We start from the raw sequence: 23,755 nt of genomic DNA, 5'->3' as shown, positions 1-23,755 counted from the left end.
ACCTCTGCTTGTGTGCTTCGCTACCAGTAAAAAAAACAACAACAAAAAATAAAACCTTAAAGGATAAAAAGAAGTTCTACGGATCCAAGCAGAATTCTCTTCTTTCTATCCAGGTGTTTTAGGAGTGCTGGAAAATGCCAAAGACCAGTGTCACGGGCGTCTGAAACGTCGGGCGGAGCGTTGAAGTCCCACAATGCCTTGCGGGGCACCTGGCTAGAATCCATCGTAGCTCTTTACTGAGGTGTGCTTGATTAAACTGGGCTGACGTGGAGGTCCTCGAGTTTTCCGGATATCGCAGGCGGTGTCGGTACTTTGCAATAAAGATCAAGCGCACCCCTCAGATGTCTGACTCCGGTTGGCAGGGGGCGCTTTGTTTCCCTGTTCCGTGATTCATCATCGTCGCCCCCGCCGGTGGGTCTTACAGAGACGTCTCACGAGAGAAGCTGAGCGAAGACTCGAGCTTAGACTCGCTGGTTGTCTTCTCTGAAGGGCACTCGGTGGGCAGCTAGGACACACGAGAGAGGGAACAAGGAGACGTGTTAATGAGATGGACAATCCTGCGTCTATACAGGGTGTTTACTACACCGCGGCTCTTGGCGGCGCTCACTTTTTGTGTTGGGGGGGGGGGTTGTGTTTCAGACAGGACTGACGTGAGGTCATTGGTGATAAAGCATTCATGGTGCAAGCGTACCTGCTCTAAATCAGCAGATGTGTACCTCAGGAGAAAGTATTAAAACTGACCCTACCTACGATACAACAGAGCCGTACAGCAGAGAACGATTACTTCCTGATGAACACGAAAAGAGTATGGCAAATACAAAGGCCGGGTTGCGGTAAAAGAGCCTGTAACACACAGACGCATGAGCGTGTTTTGTGCCGCCATGTTTGAGTGCGGATGGTCGGAGCAGCACAACCGGATCTTCATCGTGAATGAGTGATGAAGCACTCCCATTAAACCTGGAAGGCTTTAAGTCAGGAATGCATGGCCGACATCACTTATTGCTATAGAAACCAGGACAGAAACACACAATTGTGTCAAAAACAATTTGGCAAAGGTGCAGGTGGAGGAGAGCCTGGAGAGGTGGAGGTATGCACTGGAGAGAAGAGGAATGAAAGTCAGTAGGAGCAAGACGGCATACCTATGCTGAATGAGAGGGAGGACAGTGGGATGGTGAGGATGCAAGGAGTGGAGGTGATGAAGGAGTATGAGTTTAAATACTTGGGGTCAACTGTCCAAAGTAACGGGGAGTGCAGTAGGGAGGTGAAGAAGAGAGTGCAGGCAGGGTGGAGTGGGTGAAGAAGAGAGTGCAGGCAGGGTGGAGTGGGTGAAGAAGAGAGTGCAGGCAGGGTGGAGTGGGTGGAGAAGAGAGTGCAGGCAGGGTGGAGTGGGTGGAGAAGAGAGTGCAGGCAGGGTGGAGTGGGTGGAGAAGAGAGTGCAGGCAGGGTGGAGTGGGTGAAGAGAGTGCAGGCAGGGTGGAGTGGGTGGAGAAGAGAGTGCAGGCAGGGTGGAGTGGGTGGAGAAGAGAGTGCAGGCAGGGTGGAGTGGGTGAAGAGAGTGCAGGCAGGGTGGAGTGGGTGAAGAAGAGAGTGCAGGCAGGGTGGAGTGGGTGAAGAAGAGAGTGCAGGCAGGGTGGAGTGGGTGGAGAAGAGAGTGCAGGCAGGGTGGAGTGGGTGAAGAAGAGAGTGCAGGCAGGGTGGAGTGGGTGAAGAAGAGAGTGCAGGCAGGGTGGAGCGGGTGGAGAAGAGTGTCAGGAGTGATGTGTGACAGAAGGGTACCAGCAAGAGTTAAAGGGAAGGTTTACAAGATGGTGGTGAGACCAGCTATGTTATATGGTTTGGAGACAGTGGCACTGATGAAAAGACAGGAGGTGGTGGTGGAGGTGGCAGAGTTGAAGATGATGAGATTTTCATTAGGAGTGACGAAGAAGGACAGGATTAGGAAGGAGTATATTAGAGGGACAGCTCAGCTTGGACGGTTTGGAGACAAAGCAAGAGAGGCAAGATGGAGATGGTGTGGACATGTGTGGAGGAGAGATGCTGGGTATACTGGGAGGAGGATGGTGAATATGGAGCTGCCAGGGAAGAGGAGAAGAGGAAGGCCAAAGAGGAGGTTTATGGATGTGATGAGGGAGGACATGCAGGTGGCTGGTGTGACAGAGGAAGATGCAGAGGACAAGAAGACATGGAAATGGATGATCCGCTGTGGCGCCCCCTAACGGGAGCAGCTGAAAGTAGTAGTAGTAATATTTTAAAGCGCCCCCCCCCCCCGCCGCATCATGTCCCCAGTCATGTTTTAAAGGGAGGCCAACCTCCCTGTGACTCCTCCACAGTTCACATTCTGAATGAAAAAAACAAATCTGTCCTGTAGACGGGTGCAGTCCACACCATCAGCAGGCCAGTGGCCCCTCCTTCAGGGATGAGGATGTGCACATCCTTGACAGGGAGGACCGCCGGTTTGAACGATAGGCTTTCCAGTGATGGAAAACGAAAAAAGGGCGAGTTGAGTCGAGTCGAGCGGGTACCATGTATTGGAAAAGGGGCGTTAGATGATTGATGAGCCGTTTCTCTCAATAAACGCTGTGTCCAGATGAGCTGATTCAGCTTCCTGTGTTGCCCCATGGCGCCCCGTCTACACCAGCTGTCATATGGGTATCATAAACGCTGCAGTGGTTTTACTGTCCTCGCACTGCCCAATGTCCGCCCTTCCATCCATTATCCAGAACGCTTATCCTACTCAGGGTCGCGGGGATGCTGGAGCCCATCCCAGCAGTCATTGGGTGGCAGGCGGGGAGACACCCTGGACAGGCCGCCAGTCCATCACAGGGCCCACACACACACACACACAGTCACACCTAGAGGCAATCTAGTACGGCCGAGTCACCTGACCTACAGGTCTTTGGACTGTGGGAGGAAACCGGAGCCCCCGGAGGAAACCCTCACAGACACGGGGAGAACATGCAAACTCCACACAGAGGACGACCCGGGACGACCCCGACCCAGGACGACCCCCCCCCCCCCAAGGTGTCCCATGTGCAGCTTTACTATGTAGAACAACACTAATATAAGGAACTGGCAGATACTCTGTATTAAATGACTCGGATCGGATCGTTGGCAGGGAGAAAACTGGACCGGGACATCCAGGAGCTACCCTTCAGAAGGGAGGGGGGTTGAGTAGGTCGGCTGGCTTGAAGGGGGCATTGTGAGGGGGGCCGGATTCCCGTCTGAAGGGCACCTTTCTGGAAACCGAGGAGAACATACTGGGGTCTGGTCTTGACGGCGATATATCAGAGGGCGAGCAGGGGAAGGGGAGGAAAGCCCGTTCAATAATCTGTCAAGCGCGAAGGTCACGTCAGCGCGGAGCGACAGACGAACGCAGTGTTGTTGCCTTTCTCTAAAGGGCATGAGAGCAGAGAGAGACTGGTAGGAAGCCAGGCGGGGAAGAGAGGAGACACACACACACCGAGAACCTGAGTGTGTCTGTGTGTGTGTGTGTCTGTGTGTGTGTAGACTTACTGCTTGCAGGCGGTTGTTATCTGCTCCGATGTTGATGTTGTGTCTTTTCAGCTCTGACTTGATTAATGCTGAAATATACACCAAGAAAACACTGCTAAGAGGCTGGAATTTACACACACACACACACACACTTTCTCACACACACACACACACACACACACACACACACACACACACACACAGGCCCTACCGGTGAGAATAATTCCGAGGAAGATCCAGGCGCAAAGGAAGAGGTTTCCAGCCAGCGGGTTATAGTCTGTGGTCAGTCTGGCCTGGATAAGAGTGAAAATGATCCCAAAGATCTGGACACACACACACACACACACACACACACACACACACACGACACATGAACACACAAGTCAGCAGCAGCATCAAGTCATGATTCAGCAATACTCTCCTAATTCTACACAGGCAGACAGACATGCACGCAGGCAGACAGACAGATAGATAGACAGAAATGCAGACAGACGGGTAGATAGACAGGCAGACAGACAGATAGATAGATAGACAGAAATGCAGACAGACGGGTAGATAGACAGGCAGACAGACAGATAGATAGATAGACTGCAGACAGACGGGTAGATAGACAGGCAGACAGACAGATAGATAGATAGACAGAAATGCAGACAGACGGGTAGATAGACAGGCAGACAGACAGATAGATAGATAGACAGAAATACAGACAGACGGGTAGATAGACAGGCAGACAGACAGATAGATAGATAGACTGCAGACAGACGGGTAGATAGACAGGCAGACAGATAGATAGACTGCAGACAGACGGGTAGATAGACAGACAGATAGATAGATAGACAGAAATGCAGACAGATAGATAGACAGAAATGCGGACAGACGGGTAGATAGACAGACAGACAGACAGATAGATAGATACAGACAGACAGATAGATAGATTGACAGATAGGAGTGCCCCCTTCCTGATTTCTTCTATTTTTGCGTATTTGTCACACTGAGTGGTTTCAGACCTTCATATAAAATGTAATGTAAGGCAAGGAGAACCTGAGCAAACACACAACTCACTTTTAAATGATCATTTCACTTACCAGAGCAAAACAGTTATCCAACACCCACCCCCCCCAGCCCCCATGAGAAAGCCATTGCCCCCTTGAACTTAATAACTGCTTGGGAAATCAGGAAAGGGGGGCAAATACTTTGGTCACAGCACTGCAGATATGGTGTGAGTGTTTGTGTAGCATCTAATCTGCATTTGTCTGTACTCCATTTGTCTTCATTTAAATGTCCGTTACCTGAGCGAAGGCGTTGAGGAGTCCGGAGGAGGTGCCTTCAGACTCCGGGTAGGTGATTTCAACTCCGAACTCAAAACCCAGAGGTAGATATCCAGTCATGAAGAACCTGGAACGCAGATTTCAGCTTTGGTCGGAGCAGCGAGACAGGGACTGAATGTGAGACCTGAATAAAGGATTTCTGCATAGTCCCTCCAAACACACTGCTGTAACTATTGTACTGTTTTGCCCCAGTTCGGGCAGTTTTGTCTTCATCAAATAGGAAAGAGGCGGGAGGAACGGAAGAGTCGTCGCTCAGCATGCATGGTAAGTACTGACTGGCCTCTACAGGACCCACCCGAAACACTGACACGCACAACGTTTAAACACGTAGAAATCGGTTCACTCGTGGTCCGTCGACAACTTCAGTAAGTACAGCAGCACACAACACAGAGGAGGAGTCTGCCGGTTAAATGGAGAAACTGACTCTCATCCAGACCATGACCTGGGCTGAGAATGTGTTTGATATTTGTAGTATTAGTACCAGATCTGAACTGCCTTTTAGAAATGACCAGTGGCGGCTGGTGCTAAAAAAGAAATTTGGGGGGGGGGGGGGCGCAATTTACCTTGGCGCAGCACACCTGACAGCTGCTTTCATGTCCACAGAGCTGCGCCCAATGGAAAATCTGAAGAAGCCAATCAGACAGCAGCCTCAGGTCACCTGCTCGCCACAAGTTTGAGGGCTCACATAAGGTATGGTTTGGCCGGCGCCCCCTCACCCAGGAAGTACAGGTATTCAGACAGAAACCAACCAAATACCATTTGAACCTATATTTAATGCTGCTGACAGGCGCTCACAGACTGAACAACACTTTTATTTCATCATTATTTGCATTATACAACTAAATTATATTTGACATGTTTAAGCAGATTTTCATCTCTAGACATTTGAAGGGGGCGCCGCCCCAGCGCCCTGTACTGGCCAGCCGCCACTGAAATGACAGGATAAACTATTTGCTTTTTAAAGCTACATTTTATTACTAACAACATCCAGGCTGTGTTTCAACCCAAAACAAAGGTCCATCTTGGAATCAGAATCACCTTTATTTGGCCATGGTATGTTTACACATACATGGAAGTTGACTCCAGTTTAGTGGCTCTCAGTGTACTTACATAGATTAACAACACAACTATCTTCAGGAATACAATGAATGACTATACAGAGGTGAAACAGGAAGGCAATGGTGCAGAGTGCAAAGATGCTGGAATAAATATGTTAGCAGCTTACTAATATACATGAGATAGGCGAATATGACAACATATGCATGTATACGTTCATGCTTAGAGGTATTATGACAGTGTTTAGTGTTCATCAGAGTGTCAGGCTGCAGAAAGAAACTGGTTTTATATCTGGTTGTTTTGGGGTACAGTGCTCTGTAGCGCCTTCCAGAGGGGGGGGATTGGAACGGGGTGTGATGGGTCTGCAGTGATGTTGCCTGCCCGTTTCCCGAGTCTGGAGGTGTATAAGTCCTGAATGGAGGGCAGGTTGGCGCCAGCGATTTTCTCTGCAGACTTAACTGTCCATTGTAGTCTGTCCCTGTCCTGTTTGGTGGCCGATCCAAACCAGACAGTGATGGATGTGCAGAGGACAGACTGGATTATTGCAGTGTAGACCTGAATCAGCAGTTCCTGAAGCAGGTTGAATTTCCAGAGCTGGTGCAGAAAGCCCATCCTCTGCTGGGCCTTTTTCATGATTGTGTCGATGTTGGATGACCACCTTAGGTCCTGGGAGATTGTGGAACCCAGAAACCTGAAGGTTTCCACAGCAGACACAGTGCTGTTGAGTATGGTGGTGGCGGGGGGGGGGCAGTGTTTGGGGGCTCCCCCTGAACTCCACTGTCATCTCCACAGTTTTGAGCAGGTTCAGCTCCAGGTTGTTATGACTGCACTAGAGGGCCATCTGTTCAACCTCCCGTCTTTATGCAGACTCATCACCATCCCCAAATGAGGCCAATGATGGTTGTGCCATTTGCAAACTTCAGGAGTTTAACAGACGGGTCCCCTGAGGTGCAGTCATTTGTGTAGAGGGAGAAGAGTAGAGGGGAGAGCACACATCCCTGGGGGCGCCAGTGCTGATTGTCCGGGTGCTGGATGTGATTTTCCCCAGCCTCACCTGCTGCCTCCTGTCTGTCAGGAAGTTTTTCATCCACCGACAAGTGAGAGCCGGTACAGTGAGCTGGGCGAGTTTGGACTGGAGGATATCTGGGATGATGGTGTTGAACGCTGAGCTGAAGTCCAGAAGAAGGACCCTTGTGTGTGTCCCTGGGGAGTCGAGGTGTTGCAAGATGTAGTGCAGTCCCATGATGATTACATCATCCACTGACTTGTTTGCCTGGTAAGCAAACTGCAGGGGGTCCAGTAGGGGGCCTGTGATGTCCTTCGGGAGGGTCAACACCAGTCTCTCGAAGGATTTCATGACCAGAGACATCAGGGTAACGGGCCTGTAGTCATGGAATCCTGAGATACAGGGTTTCTTGGGGGCCGAGCTGATAGTGGAGGGGACTTCACACAGCTCCAGTGATCCGTTGAAGATCAACAACCACTTCCACTTCCGGTATGGGAAGATGGTGGCCCGAATTCATGTTTGCAGCAGCCTCACCCACTACTGGAGTAGGAAGATGGCGGCGCGAATTTGTTTGCGGTGGCCTCACCCAGTACCGTCCATGCAGTGTCTTTGTCCACGTCTGTGTCTTGGTTTTTGTCTACATTTGATGGCTGGGAGAGCTGGTGCTGGATCAGCTGGGAAAACCTGGTCTGCGGCATCTTGTGGGCCCAGCGGCCACGGCCCTGCGTGGCGCTGCAAGCAAGGAGGGAACACTGAGGACGGTCTGACAGGATGCAGAAGCAGGGCAGGCTAAGCTAACTGCTACCCCATGCAGACCAGCAGTTCCGGTAACACCGAGGGCGGTCTGGTGGTGGCCTCACCTGGTGTTGACTCTGGTGTTTTTGGTGGAGTGCAGGGAGGTGTGTCGAGGTTGTGGGAGGTGTGTCGAGGGTGTCTAGCAGTTCTGACAGTCATCCTGGCTGGTGTTCGTTCCCGTGGACAGTGATTTTTTTTTTTAGTTCGGACATATGTGTTAGTTTAGATATGTATGAGTTAGTTAGTATGTGTTCTTGGAGTTCTTGGATGTGTTTTCGTCTTTGTGTTGCACTGCTGTGGGCTGGCGGAAACAACGTTTCGTTTCATTTCGTGTACAGAAGCACATGAAATGAAATTACAAATAAAGTGTTCCTGATTCCTGATCAGTGTGAAGACGGGGTGCCTCCCTCATCTTCCGTCTCTGCAAGAGCCGACTCATCCTCTTCACAGATCCTGAGTGCAGGTGGGGGTCAGTGGGGAGGGGGAAGGGGCTGGCAGGGGGTGCAGTGGGGGTGTGATGTGGCCGGAGAGGTCGAGGGGTGTGAGAGTGGGCTTATCAAACCTGCAGTAAAAGACGTTCAGGTCGTCAGCCAGGACATGGTTCTCTGCAGTGTGGGGGGACGGTCTGCTGCAGTTGGCGATGCCCTGCAGGCTTCTCCACACAGACGCGGGATCGTTAGCTGAAAACCTGCTTTTCAGCTATTCGGTGTAGCGCCCTTTATCGGCTACTCTGATCTCCTTTGTCAGTGTGTTTCTGACTTTGTCCAGTGCTTACAATCAAAATGTAAAATAATAATTCCTACGAAAACAAAATGCATATAAAACATGTTTAGCTGTTACATATTACTAGTCTCTGTATCCAACGACCAGCCAGCACACGAATCTAAACCGCTGATCCATGAACCACGTACAGTAGATTTCACCAAGTCAACAGGGCTGTGAGAGTTTACCAGCAGGGGGCGGAAAAGTGCAAGTAACAGGACTCATTAAGCATCCATCCATCATCCAAACTGCTTATCCTGCTGGAGCCTATCCCAGCAGTCACTTGGCGGCAGGCGGAGAGACACCCTGGACAGGCCGCCAGACTAGCACACAGGGTCACACACACACAGGGACAATTTAGTACAGCCGGTTCACCTGACCTACAGGTCTTTGGACTGTGGGAGGAAACCGGAGCCCCCGGAGGAAACCCACGGAGACACGGGGAGAACATGCAAACTCCACACACAGGACGACCCAGGATGACCCCCAAGGTTGGACTACCCCGGGGCTCGAACCCAGGACCTTCTTGCTGTGAGGCGACCGCGCAGACCACTGCGCCACCGTGCCGCCATAGGACTCATTAAACATCTTCTGGAAAATGTCAAAACTAACAAAAGGGTTGGCAGCAGAAAGTCAAACCATCCTGTGGTCCTTTCCAAAGGGTCGTCTACAAACGAATACTGTCTGCATGTAGCTGAGACATGACACGGTGACTTTCAGGCGATGATATTTTTCCAAGGTGGGCTCATAGCACTTTTCAGTTGTGGATTGTTCTGTTTTTTTTCTCTCTTAACAATTTGACCCTATTGGTCGTCACCTGTCCCGGCTCTACATCACAACAGAGGCAAGTGTGTTTGAACATACAACAAAGACAGGATCCGTGTCGGTCAGTCACACACTATCAGGGTTCCCTCATGTTCTTCTGTGTTTCCTTACAGTCTGGTATTATGTGTGTGTGTGTGGGGGGGGGGGTTGACGATGACCTTTCTAATGTGATGAATAAACTGGTTAGGTGATGCCGGTGTCGAAGTCAGGGAACCATCGTTACTGCGCCGTCTGGACAAATCTAGCTGGATTAACTTTGCATTCGCCAAGAGAACAAAGGAGAAAAGGAATTCCATCCATTACACTGGTCTACAAAAAATCTAGTTTTTTTCTCCTTGCGTGGACTTTGGAAACTGTTTTTGGCTGATTTTGGGCTGCTGAATCCAAATCTGAGCTCAGGTTTGCTCTGTCACATCAAGTTTTTGTGCTATCTGGATGCTCCTTATTCAGGATTTTACAAAAGTTGACCATCTAGTCCGGCAATCTCGGCGGGGATAAAAACGACCCCTATTCATTCCCTAAGTAATTTCATGCTAGGCTGAGTGTTTATTTATTCATTGTAATCATTTTTGCATCTATCGATCTTCTAATGCAACAGTGTTTTTTTTAACTTCGAGTGTAAAATTGCTGTTATCTCAAAAATAATAATTTTTCATAGTTCAAAAACCGGATGTGATAGGCAAAAACTAATGCCAGATTTGGATTCAGCACCCAAAAGTGAGCTAGAGTCCGTTGAAAAACCCCATGCAAGAAAAATTGTGTTGACCAGTGTTATCCAAACCGCTTATCCTGCTCTCAGGGTCACGGGGATGCTGGAGCCTATCCCAGCAGTCACTGGGCGGCAGGCGGGGAGACACCCTGGACAGGCCGCCAGGCCATCACAGGGCCCACACACACCTAGGGACAATTCAGTACGGCCGAGTCACCTGACCTACATGTCTTTGGGCTGTGGAGGAAACCGGAGCCCCCGGAGGAAACCCACGGAGACACGGGGAGAACATGCAAACTCCACACACAGGACGACCCCCCCCCCCCCCTCCAAGGTTGAACTATCCCGGGGCTCGGACCCAGGACCTTCCTGCTGTGAGGCGACCGCAATTAAAACATTTGTTGGTTGTGTCTCTGTCATCACGGCTTTGTGTTGCCGAGGGAAAGATTGTGATTGGTGGCTGATCCGTCAATTAAACGTATTAGGTTACGATTAGCGAATCATTTCCACTCCTCTCGCCAGGACCCGCCCCTCCTCTCTCATCCCCAGAACAACTTGAACATCACCGCTTTGCCTCATATTTCCACTTTTCATGGTTATCAAGTGAGGGACGAGTCCATTAGTCGTGTCCTTTACACTCTACTAAACATATTTACTGATCTTTACTGTCCTTCTGATGAAGCAGGATTCTGTAGTTTTTTATGAGGTAGCGCGACGCACAAATGATAAAACTGTTCACCAGTGCAAACATTCACTGTCAAAGCAACTGACTTGGAATACATAAAACAAGAAATAAAAAGGACATGTCCTGCGAGATCGCTCATCTCGTCTTCAGCTGCTTCTCCGGGGTCGGGTCGCGGTGGCAGCAAGCTAAGTAGGGCACTCCAGACGTCCCTCTCCCCAGCAACGCCCTCCACCTCCTCCTGGGGGATCCCAAGGCGTTCCCAGGCCAGATTGGACACGTAGTCCCTCCAGCGAGTTCTGGGTCTACCCCGGGGTCTCCTCCCAGTTGGAGGTGCCCGGAAACCCTCCAAAGGAAGGCGCCCAGGAGGCATCCTGATCAGATGCCCGAACCACCTCAACTGGCTCCTTTCTATGCGAAGGAGCAGCGGCTCTACTCCCAGCTCCCTCCGGATGTCTGAGCTCCTCACCCTATCTCTAAGGCTGAGCCCAGACACCCTACGGAGGAAACTCATTTCAGCCACTTGTATCCGCGATCTCACTGTTTCGGTCACTACCCAAAGCTCATGACCATAGGTGAGGGCTAGGGTTAGTCCATGACATATGTCCTGTGACATACTATGTCATGCAAATACACAAGGTCATGAAGACAAATGCAGTCATTGGCTGGACCCATTCATTGAACAGGATCTTACTCTTTAGGCTCCGGCACTTAGAAACTCTACGTTAATGTGTATTACCACAAAAAGACTCATATCACCATTTCATTGTAAACAATTGGAATTATTATATGAGCTCCAACATCAAGTGTTTCTCAACACTTTGTAATTTTGTTGTTATTGTAGCTGCATACCTGTATACTAATATAAATGCACACACATCTTTATTGTATACACTAACTATATACTACGTTTTTTATATGCTATAAGATATTGTAAAAATATGCTGTAAATTATATAATGCTTTTCAGAACAGTGCAATGTATTTCTTAGAAGTGCAATTGTAAGTATGTGAATATATGGTATAGTGTATGTATATTGTAGAACAGCGTTCCACTTTACACAGTATTACCTATTTGTGTTTTCCAGTAATGTGATCGTTGCATTCTGCACAGAAAGATGCCAAGCCTTCCCTAATTCCCTACTTAGAGATTAGATATCTGAGTATCCTTAAGTATGTGAGTATCCGCTCTCATAAATCTTGTTAGACAGGAGCTTTCTGGTATATCTAACACAAAACATGATGGCTCTCATTCCACCAAGAAAAATTCCAAGTATGTGTAAGCTTGCATGGGTGATAATTAAACCTGAACACGAACTTTGGATAAGAGTATGCAGTAAATTCTGATAAAATGGTTTATGGCCCATGAGGCCAGTCTTACCCCAGGACCCCGGCAGTGAAAAAGACCAGGTAGATGTTGCTGAGGTCCAAAGTGAAGGTGAAGACCAACATCCCAAGAAAGGACAGGACGTAAACAACCAGGGTGGTGATCCTGCACAGACCAGAAAACTGAGAAACATGGCGGCAGTGGCTCCTCTGGTACAAAACAAGACAGCATGTAGCGAGAATTTGGTTCCGACCAATTCGTATTGGAGCGAATTCGGGGTCCAATGCAACCACAGGAGCTGCCGCGGCCGGGACGCGAACCCGTATCGCCCGCACCGCAGGAGACATCGCTAACCGCTCGACTAAAGGGTCAGACCCGCCACCTAGCGGCCAGCGTGTCTTCTTATCCACGCACGTTACAGTATTATAGGATTTTGTTTAGCAGACGTAGCAGTAGTAGTAAACTACTAATAAGACCCGTTAGCTCTGACCCTTTAGCCGAGCGGTTAGTGATGTCGCCTTGCGGTGCAGTACAGCCCGTATCGAATCCCGCACCGGGCAAGACAATAACCGGTTACATGTGTATCTGTTAAAGTGGAAGCAGACAACTTTTTTTTTTTTGCTTTAACCTGTCATTATGAATTAAATGTTGATTGCAGAGTATAGGTTAATGACAGCGCCAGCATTTAGATTGGTTCTCTATAACAGTGGTTCTCAACCTTTTTGGGGTCCTGGACCCCCTGCGTATTTTTGATCTACCCTGAGGACCCCTCCACCTGATCTTGGGGGAGGGGGGGGTTGCAATTTGATAGAAACAGTAGAAACTGCATTTTAAATTGCATTATAGCATTTATTCACTCTTTGGGGCAAAAATAAGAGCTTTCAGTTGTAACTAAGATATAGTTAACAAAACAGAATTCTTATGCAGTAACTTTCAGATCTTTGTAACAACACAGAATATGTATTCAGTAACTTTCAGATATATATAACAAAACAGAATATGTATTCAGTAACTTTCAGATATATGTAACAAAGCAGAATATGTATTCAGTAACTTTCAGATATATGTAACAACAGAATTTTTATGCAGTAACTTTTAACAATGCAAACGGGAGCGAGATCTCTTATTAAAATACAATAAATTACACTTGTGAAACAGGTAATTAGAGAAAAAAGTCCTGTTACCCTTTATAGTTCAGGTAGATAAAGGTCTCAGTCACATTTGAGTAAAATAATCCTATTTCTATAAATGTCATAGGATCTTTTTTTTAAAGATATTTTATTTTCACGGACCCCTTGCAATTACACCACGGACCACTAGGGATCCGCGGACCCCCGGTTGAGAACCACTGCTCTGTAAGCCTCGTTTTCACTACGCAATTCCGTCTGACACCAGGCACGATGTCGCGGGAAAACGAAGGCTCGATTTACGGCACAAAGGAAGTGCGTCACTGTTGCGCAACCAAACTATGACGAGGACGGAGCTTGTCGTTTTCCCCCGGTAGCGAGCCCCAGTGGCTGAAATGGCGGATGGTGGGACGACCGAAGTGACGGCGGAAACTACCCGGCAAGAGAAAAATAAACCCCGTTGACGGAGGAGGCAAAAGCGGCGAAAAGGGAGAGTGACAGAAACCGATTTACCAGAGTGAACCTGGGACGGGCATTCACTCGACGGAGAGAGCGCCGGTGTCGTATCGAACTCTGTTTCGCCTTCGAAACAAGAGTTTTTTTTGTTCGTACCCGTTTTCCGGGAACTCTGCCTCTGATTGGCTAGTACTCGTTGAGAGAGCGTTCGCCTGGATCCCGGGAAGACCCGCCCCCCACTCTATCTCTGATTGGCTAACCTTAACCAACCTAATTATCGGAGGCAACGAGTACTAGCCAACCAGAGGCAGAGTTCCCAGAAAACGGGTACGGAAAAAAATCACGGGTTCCTAACGGCGCAGATTGATTACGCGCGCTGATGCGGCACGCACGCTGATGACGTTTTTATGGACTTGCGTCGTAGCCTGCGATTCAGTAGGCGCTATCGTACAGTCTACATACATCAAACTTGATGTCGTACCCATGATTATTAGATCCATATCGCACAGTGTGGCTTGCAATAAACTTATAGGATTGCTAAAAATCGCACAGTCTGTAGGAGGCTTTAGGTTGAGGTTTAGGTTGAGGTTAGGTTAATCAAGCATCCTGGTGTTGACTCGAACTGGCTAGGGGGAGACAGACCTCGACGGGTGTAGAACCCGATAATGTAATACTACTACTATGTTCGGCTGCTCCCGCTAGGGGGCGCCACAGCGGTTCACCCGCCTCCACCTCCTCCCGTCCTCCGCGTCTTCCTCTGTCCTACCAGCCACCTGCATGTCCTCCCTCACCACATCCATAAACCTCCTCTTTGGCCTTCCTCTTCTCCTCTTCCCTGGCAGCTCCATTTTCAGCATTCTTCTCCCAATATACCCAGCATCTCTCCTCCACACATGTCCAAACCATCTCCATCTTGTCTCTCTTGCTTTGTCTTCAAACTGTCCAACCTGAGCTGTCCCTCTAATATACTCCTTCCTAATCCTGTCCTTCTTCGTTACTCCCAGTGAAAATCTTAGCAGACCCGATCATGTAATAAATTCCCAATAATGTAATAACCCCGATAATGTAATAAAAATCTGCTCTTGAGTCCATTGAAAATGCAATAAAACCTGATAATGTAATAACTCCCTGATAATGTAATAAAGTGCATTTCCCAATAGTGTAATAAACTTTTTACCAATAATGTAATAATGTGTTACATTAACGGGACGTTATTAGGGTTAGGGTTTAGGGTTAGGGTTAGCTATGATATATAGTCTATTACATTATCAGGAAGTTATTACATTATCAGGTTTTATTGCATTTTCAATGGCCTCAAGTGCATTTTTTATTACATTATCAGGAAGTTATTACATTATCAGGAAGTTATTACATTATCAGGTTTTATTACATTTTCAATGGCCTCAAGTGCATTTTTTATTACATTATCAGGAAGTTATTACATTATCAGGAAGCTATTACATTATCAGGTTTTGTTGCATTTTCAATGGCCTCAAGTGCATTTTTATTACATTATCAGGAAGTTATTACATTATCAGGACGTTATTACATTATCAGGTTTTATTGCATTTTCAATGGCCTCAAGTGCATTTTTTTTAATTACATTATCAGGGTTATTACATTATCGGGGATTTGTTACATTATCAGGTTCTACAGACGGGGAAACGGGGTTCGATACACCCCCCGGGACTTCAGAGGGTTCCAAACCGACGCTGGGTTGGCATTCTTTCCACTGGGCCAGTAAGTAACCACAACTTGCCTCCTTCTGAATACTGCCGGATGGTTTACTCTGTCTTTATCTTGGCACCGATACCGGGGTTTCTAGTTCGAATTGGGGCTCTTACGGTCGTTTATTGCTCTGGACAGTAGCCAGACAACGATGTACGCAATAAAAACACTTGGAAATGTTGGGGGGGGGGTGAAAAGTTGTCTACTGCCACTTTAAAACAGTTTGAACTTTTCTTTTCAGCGCTGAAAGGGTGACTTTTGATGGAGTGAATGCCAGGCTTATGGTGTTCTGTTTGATGGTAAATCTTGGTGAAGTCAGGACTTATTTTCGCTGTGTGCTGGTCTGGTGTGTGTGTGTGTGTGTGTGTGTGTGTGTGCGTGTGCGTGCGTGCTACATACTTGTATGTCTTAGTGTGATCCAGCCACAGCCCACAGATGATGGAGCCCACCATCCCAGCGACGACCAGAGTCAGACCAATCCTCCCCGCATTCAGCTCCTGATTCTGGAGGAGAGAGAGATGAGAAAGCAGGGAGTTGGAAGAGTAATGATGGAAAGAGAGAGGAGAAAAAAAGGGAGGAGAGAACAAGTTCATAGGAGGTGAGAGGTTTGGAGAGAAATATAAAAGGTAGTGCTATATGGAGCATTTCATGTATTTATATATAGAGCGGATTATAAGAATTTAAGGTTTGCATGAGGTGTGTGTGTGTGTGTGTGTGTGTGTGTGTGTGTCCACACAGTCCTCCTCTCTGGGAACATCCACAGCACTTAACACACAGCTGACAAAGATTTTTTTTCTCCCCCTCTTTTAAACTTAGCACAACACACAGGTTCAATTTAAAGATGGACTATGAGCCGGTCACATGTTCTGTGTGTGTGTGTGTGTGTGTGTGTGTGTGTGTGTGTGTGTGTGTGTGTGTGTGTGTGTGTGTGTGTGTGTGTGTGGTGGGTTATGCGGGGAGAGAGATGTTTAGTCATCTGACATTTTAGTTGGAAGAGGCAGAACATTTTCACTCCAGTTCACACAAGGTTGAAGGTCCTCCTCTATTACTCTCTGTGTGTGTGTGTGTGTGTGTGTGTGTGTGTGTGTGTGTCTGTGTGTGTGTGTGTGTGTCTGTGTGTGAGTGTGAGTGTGAGAGAGAGAGAGATTGAGTGGGGGAAAGTATGTGTAGCCAGTAACAGACACACACACACACACATTTATACAGTGTGTCACTGAGACAGTCTGTGAGAGTTGTATGGGCGCGACAGAATGAGAGAAAGATTTGTTGTGGCAGTCTGTGTGTGTCTATATGAAAGAACAGAGAGAGCGAGGTAGAGATGGACAGACGGGGGGGGGGGGGTTGTGTGTGTTTCAGGGTGTGTGTTCAGGACCAGAAGCAGTCTTTTTCTTGCCATGCATATATAGGCCTGTAGAACCTGATAATGTAATAAATTCCCAATAATGTAATAATCCCGATAATGTAATAAAAATCTGCTCTCGAGTCCATTGAAAATGCAATAAAACCTGATAATGTAATAAAGTGCATTTCCCAATAATGTAATAAGCTTTTTACCAATAACGTAATAATGTGTTACATTAACGGGACGTTATTACATTTTCAGGTTAGCCTTCATTTCCCTGGTCCTGATAATGTAATAATTCCCCAATATTCTAATAATTTAACAGCAGGCCACCCATACATGGATTCAAGCGGTGATACTGTTTAAGCAACGCAAGCTCGAGAGGTCTAGCGCCACCGACAGGTCAAAGTTGGACGTGCATGAATGCTCTACTCTTCCTCAAAGCTACTTCCAAGCTACTTCCACACATGCTTTTTCTCAGTTGGATAATGTCATTACATTATCAGGACGTTATTACATTATCAGGTTTTATTGCATTTTCAATGGCCTCAAGTGCATTTTTTTTATTACATTATCAGGGTTATTACATTATCGGGGTTATTACATTATCAGGTTCTACAAGGCCCAAAAACAAACAAAGGGACAAAGAATTCCTGTCCAAAAGAGCTTTCACCCATTCCCGCAGTAGTCTAATGCCCCTTTTCCACTACATGGTACCGGCTCAACTTGACTCGACTTTTTCATTTTCCGTTACTGGAAAGTGCCGGCATTTTGGGAATTGTTACCGCTTTTCTGGTACCACCTCTGTCGAGGTTCGAAAAATCTGAAGCGGGTACCAAAATCAACGTAGACCAGCTACGCTGAGGGGGTACTGTTATGGTAATGAAAAACGACACTCTGTGAGTCAGGTCTTGCCGGTACCATGTAGTGGAAAAGGGGCATAGATACGTCCACTAATCGAGGACAAGAGACCACTAAAGTGCTGTAATGTTTCCCTTTGTGCACAGAATGTGCACAGAAAGGACACTCCTCCCCAGTACTTGGATCCAGGTGATATCTGTGTCTGTATAATCCTCCACTGGAGGTCGGCCACCCGTTTCTAAACAGGAGACTTATGCAGGACCCTCCATCTGCCTTTAGGGGTACAGTCTGAAGCAAAAACCTCAGTCCACCTCGACTCCTTGACTTCAACCAGAGAGCGAAGGTTGAGTACCTTCACACAGCTGTAATAAAACTGCTTCTTCCCACAAGAGCTGAAACTACCCAGCACTGGTGTATTCAGGGAGAGAAGCAGTCTGCTCCCCCCTTGCCACACCTCAACAGTAGGACTGATGATCAGGGAGGGAAAAACGTACACCATTGGTCAGCTAGAGCACAATTTTCGGCAAATGCTCTCAGTTGCCCAGACAGGGACTGCCAGACTTCCTCCACAACCCTCCTCAGCACTCTGGAGGACCTGATGTTGGTGATGCCACTAAGTGCTACCATTGACGTTTTTGTAAGATGGCCCAGTTTAGTAATGCCAGCCTCGACAAACTTAGTCCTTACTGTAGCAGATGAAAAGCTGGTATTCGCAAGGAAGTCATTCTAAAACAGCGGCTCCTCAAAAGGCCACATTCCTGGTGTAGGGTCGGGACTTCATGTGATTTTCAGTATCTGCCAGGCTTTAACCACCAAGTTGTAAAAAGGTGTAAGTCTAGTCAGGTCAGCTTCAGATGATCTCAGCAGAAAAAGCTGTTTATCCAACCCAGGCTGGCCAGCTTTCCTAAGAAGCAGCCGAGCAGGAGCCAACCAGCAGTGACCGCAGCCGTACAGCAGCCTCTATGCCGTCCGTAGTCTGAAGGCCGCAGTTCTGGATAGAATGTCTCTAAGTCCTTGTCCTCCCTCTGCCACAGGGAGATACAGGGCCAACGCTCTCGGCCAGTGCTGTCCAGACCAGATAACAATTCACTGGGAGCTTCTGCATCTCTTCCACAAGGCCTGGAGGTGGCACTAAAACAATGAATCTGTGACACAGAAATGAGGCGACCAGGTTATTAACTATCAGAGCTTTGCCCCTATAGGACAGCTGGAGTAGCAACCATTTCCATTTAGACAACTTGACTTCCCTCTACTCCAGCACTTCCTCCCAACTCTGCCTCTGAAAGTCCTCGAATTATCATGGCAACCAGCAGGCTTCATCACCTACTCCTCTGCCTCACTGTCTAGTCTGACCTGCAGCATCTCAGCCTCCTGCAATGCAAAACGCTCCAACCTCCCCATGTGACCACAGGTTCCGGCCACCACCTCCCCTGCTAAATTACCCTTAGACACAGAGCTGTACGCACTGGCGGCTCCGACCACGGAGCCACCAGCCTCACTCTGCACAGGGGGAGCAGCCTCGGGCGGCATCCGCCACCCGCTGCTCCCCTCCCCATTGTCAGCAACATCAGCCGCAGCGGCCTGTTGCCCGCTGCTCCCCTCCCCGCTGTCACACACATTAGCCGGAGCGGCCTGTTGCCCGCTGCTCCCCTCCCCGCTGTCACACACATTAGCCGGAGCGGACTCCGCTGCATGCTGTCTATGTGGACAAGCAAGCCGCTTGTGACCCACATCTGCACACTCAGAACACTTCATACTCCCGGAGCTAGCATAAACCATATAGAAACCCTCCTCACGGTTAACATGGAAAGAGACATTCAGTGGTTGAGTCGGAGAGTCCAAATTCATCAACACTTGTCTCTGCAGAGACTGAACATGCTTCAATTTGGTGTCGTCACAACCCAGATTCACCGTCCGGAATCTACTCGCCAGCTTCCCGAAGCACCTCAGTTCTTGCGCCAGCACCTTATTGGAAATAAAACGGGGGACTCCAGACAGGGTGATCAGGTGGAAGGCACCGCCGGTGGGGAAATGAGTGTCAACTCATCGTTTACAAGCAAGCCGTTTTCTATCAGCTGGTTGACAAACCCCTGGTCCTTCATAAATACAACCACCGCTTTATTCATTCGTGAGGGATCCAAGATGTTTCCATGCCCCACCTGGTCTCCTACCGCCAACAGCACCTGCTCCACCATGGTACTGGACCGCAGTACGACCCTCACTCCGTGCCTCAAAGACAGGGACGGCGTCTCAAAGGACGCCATGCCCGGCAAGAAGCACGGCTCACCGTCTGCCAAAACAACCACCGAACACACACCAAACTACAATAAGAACCACCACAACTACAAAACAGTCATACAATAAACACAGTAGGAAAAATCCAGAAAAAGTCAGACTCGCCACCAAACTCCCAGCATGCAGTGCTCAGACTCCCCACCAAACTCCCCACACTCTCCACCACCAAACTCCCAGCATGCAGTGCTCAGACTCCCCGCCAAACTCCCCACACTCTCCACCACCAAACTCCCAGCATGCAGTGCTCAGACTCTCCACCAAACTCCCCACACTCTCCACCACCAAACTCCCAGCATGCAGTGCTCAGACTCCCCACCAAACTCCCCACACTCTCCACCACCAAACTCCCAGCATGCAGTGCTCAGACTCTCCACCAAACTCCCCACACTCTCCACCACCAAACTCCCAGCATGCAGTGCTCAGACTCCCCACCAAACTCCCCACACTCTCCACCACCAAACTCCCAGCATGCAGTGCTCAGACTCCCCACCAAACTCCCCACACTCTCCACCACCAAACTCCCAGCATGCAGTGCTCAGACTCCCCACCAAACTCCCCACACTCTCCACCACCAAACTCCCAGCATGCAGTGCTCAGACTCCCCACCAAACTCCCCACACTCTCCACCACCAAACTCCCAGCATGCAGTGCTCAGACTCCCCACCAAACTCCCCACACTCTCCACCATCAAACTCCCAGCATGCAGTGCTCAGACTCCCCACCAAACTCCCCACACTCTCCACCACCAAACTCCCAGCATGCAGTGCTCAGACTCCCCACCAAACTCTCCACACTCTCCACCACCAAACTCCCAGCATGCAGTGCTCAGACTCCCCACCAAACTCCCCACACTCTCCACCACCAAACTCCCAGCATGCAGTGCTCAGACTCTCCACCAAACTCCCCACACTCTCCACCACCAAACTCCCAGCATGCAGTGCAGAGACAGAGCGAGAGAGAGAGCGAGAGAGAGAGGGGTTTTATTCTGAGAGTGTTATGCTGGGCAGCAGCCATGCGTGAGAGCAGCTAATGAACTCAGAGTCACAGACAATGGCCTCAGGTCTTCTCAAATCCTCGACTTTCATCTCCCCCCCCCCTCTCTCTCTCATCCATCCCTTTCCCTCCCAAATACCTCACTCTCTCTTTCCTCGCCTCCCTCCCTCTACCTTTTCCTCGCTCCCTTTTCTCCCATATTTCTCCCGTCCTTGTTTCCTTGTTACCTTTTTGCCCTTTATCTCTGTTTTCTTGCATGAGTGCCAGCATGTACGTGCGCACACACACACACACACATACACACACATACACACTATCACACAAAGCTCTTATGTTACTTCTTTAAACTGTGAGTTTGCTTTCTAATGTTTGTAATTCAAATGAATTGATCCGTTTTGGCTTTCTTGGTTGAGTTGTCTTTGTGTCTTTTTTTTTTTTTAACAAAAGGACTTGTTATGAATTGGACTCAACGTGACTTGTAAGTGAAGGTTGGCTCTAGAGACAGTGACGTTTTAGGAGACATGAGTGCAAAATCACACAAGATGTGAGACTAGACCACAGAGAGATTCCCTTATTTTCAGCCAGCTATGAAAGCCAGCCATTAGGGTCATGAGGGGCCGTGCAGGCCATAATTCAAATTTACCTCTCAAGTCAAGTCAATTTCATTTGTGTAGCCCTATATCACAAATTACAAATTTGCCTCAGGGGGCTTAACAGCAACACAACATCCTGTCCTTAGACCCTCGCATCAGATAAGGAACAACTCCCTTAAAAAAAACCTTTAACAGGGAGAAAAAATAGGAAGAACCCTCAGGGAGAGCAACGGAGGAGGGGTCTCTCTCCCAAGACGGACAACGTGCAATGGATGTTGTGTTATAACCGAAAAAAAACCTCTCACACATACGACGTATTACCGCTCACACACACACACACACACACACAAACTAAACCTTTCACATACACTACTGAAAACCTCTCACACAGTATTGAAATAATCTGATATGCCATTTCATCAAGGTACGTTACTGAAACAGGAAGTCCTTTTTTTTTTCTAAATGATTCAGGAAACTCTAAATTGGGGCACATGCTGTCTTCCTGACACCGGACGACAAAGGCCATGAATGTAAGAACCATGTTTTTTCCACATCATTTTTGTCATTTTTCAAATTCAGTTTTGTTTTTTAATGCAGAAGGTAATGAGGAAGGCAATGAAAACTTTTCCAGAAGTACTTGAAGTTGCGTTGAGTGTATTATAAGGGAAGGAGCGAGGGCAGCTATTTTTCAACAGGAGAGGTTGTACCATTAGCCTGATGGCTGCACAAGGACATTATCTGCATTTATCTCACCCTCCAGATTTGGTAATAACCCAAGCAATGGTGAATATATCCATGATATGGAGGCCTTATATGGATGTTTACGCAGCATTTTGACTGAGCATTGCGCTACACAGAGATCCAATGATGCTGCCAACAGTGGCCTGGTACCACCGGCCAGTTTGATTAATGACCTTGGTTGCCCACAGTACAGTATAACATCTGAGCAAGTTTCACACTGTGTATTGAGAATGAACTGGAAGAGAATTGCATCTTGCTTTGGAATCAGCTGCCACACCCTCTGCAAACACAGGCGATACCTTAAGAGTCCAGCCGTTACTATACAACGCTTTGACAAACCAAGAGCTTGACCAGATTGTGACCGACATACTGCAGCTCACTCCTAAGGCTACGGTCACATGTGCGAAATTAGCACTGGCGAATATTCGCCTCCCGTTCACTTCCATTCTATGCGAGTGAAGGGCGAGTACAACGTTCTATGCGAGTGAAGGGCGAGTAAAACGTTCCATGCGAGTGAAGGGCGAGTAAAACGTTCTATGCCAGTGAAGGGCGAGTACAACGTTCTATGCCAGTGAAGGGCGAGTACAACGTTCTATGCCAGTGAAGGGCGAGTACAACGTTCTATGCCAGTGAAGGGCGAGTACAACGTTCTATGCCAGTTAAGGGCGAGTACAACGTTCTATGCGAGTGAAGGGCGAGTACAACGTTCTATGCGAGTGAAGGGCGAGTACAACTTTCTATGCCAGTGAAGGGCGAGTACAACGTTCTATGCCAGTGAAGGGCGAGTACAACGTTCTATGCCAGTGAAGGGCGAGTACAACGTTCTATGCGAGCGAAGGGCGAGTAAAACGTTCTATGCCAGTGAAGGGCGAGTACAACGTTCTATGCGAGTGTAGGGCGAGTACAACGTTCTATGCCAGTGAAGGGCGAGTACAACTTTCTATGCCAGTGAAGGGCGAGTACAACGTTCTATGCCAGTGAAGGGCGAGTACAACGTTCTATGCGAGTGAAGGGCGAGTACAACGTTCTATGCCAGTGAAGGGCGAGTACAACGTTCTATGCGAGTGAAGGGCGAGTAAAATGTTCTATGTTAGTGAAGGGCGAGTAAAACGTTCGCTTCCGGTGGCGAGAGAATTTCGCTTCATCGCTTCGCATGGAGTTCAACTTTGGTGAACTTTGACCGGCGAATCCACAGCCTCAACCAATAGCAAAGAAGTGTGTGAGGTTGATCCCACTTGGCTGTGATTGGCTGTAATTTGTGAAGCCAATGTATCAGCAGCCTTAGATCAAGGGCAATATGTTTTCAGTGCTGGCGTATTACGGAGTCAACAATAGGTTGACCCCATTGATTTTTTTCATTTTGATTTTGATATACTTTAATGATCCCCGTAGGGAATTTTGACTTTTTGTGGATAAATATTTCAAAAAGATCATTTGGTATGATTCAAATGAACTTGTTAGCAGGGTGGCTTTGTCATGAACGTGTATTGTTATGGACACTTCAGTTAACACGTTAAGCCCTGAACTAAACTTTAAACTTTTTCTGCTCCTGCATCATATTTAAGGGTTCTTTGCCAAAATATGATCTTGACGTCTGAAGTCTGAATTTCCTCGTATATAGGAAAACTGCATGGAGGT

General features: G+C 48.1%; 1 protein-coding gene across 1 annotated transcript in view; it reads right to left on the bottom strand.

Moving 5' to 3' along the window:
• Positions 1–418: 418 nt before the first annotated feature.
• flvcr1 (FLVCR heme transporter 1) overlaps positions 419–23,755 on the bottom strand; it is a 41,980-nt gene continuing 18,643 nt past the window's right edge. The window contains exons 5-10 of the mRNA XM_056294228.1: positions 15,692–15,795; positions 12,036–12,146; positions 4,782–4,887; positions 3,704–3,815; positions 3,514–3,581; positions 419–505 (exon numbers count right to left, since the gene is read on the bottom strand). Of these exons, the coding sequence (XP_056150203.1) occupies positions 419–505; positions 3,514–3,581; positions 3,704–3,815; positions 4,782–4,887; positions 12,036–12,146; positions 15,692–15,795 (588 nt within the window). The remainder of the gene's footprint in view (positions 506–3,513; positions 3,582–3,703; positions 3,816–4,781; positions 4,888–12,035; positions 12,147–15,691; positions 15,796–23,755) is intronic.

Source organism: Lampris incognitus, chromosome 15, assembly GCF_029633865.1.
Source record: "Lampris incognitus isolate fLamInc1 chromosome 15, fLamInc1.hap2, whole genome shotgun sequence".
NCBI classification, from domain to species: Eukaryota; Metazoa; Chordata; class Actinopteri; order Lampriformes; family Lampridae; genus Lampris; species Lampris incognitus.
The sequence above is the reverse complement of the archived record's forward strand: the minus strand, read 5'-3'. Positions and strand labels throughout refer to the sequence as shown.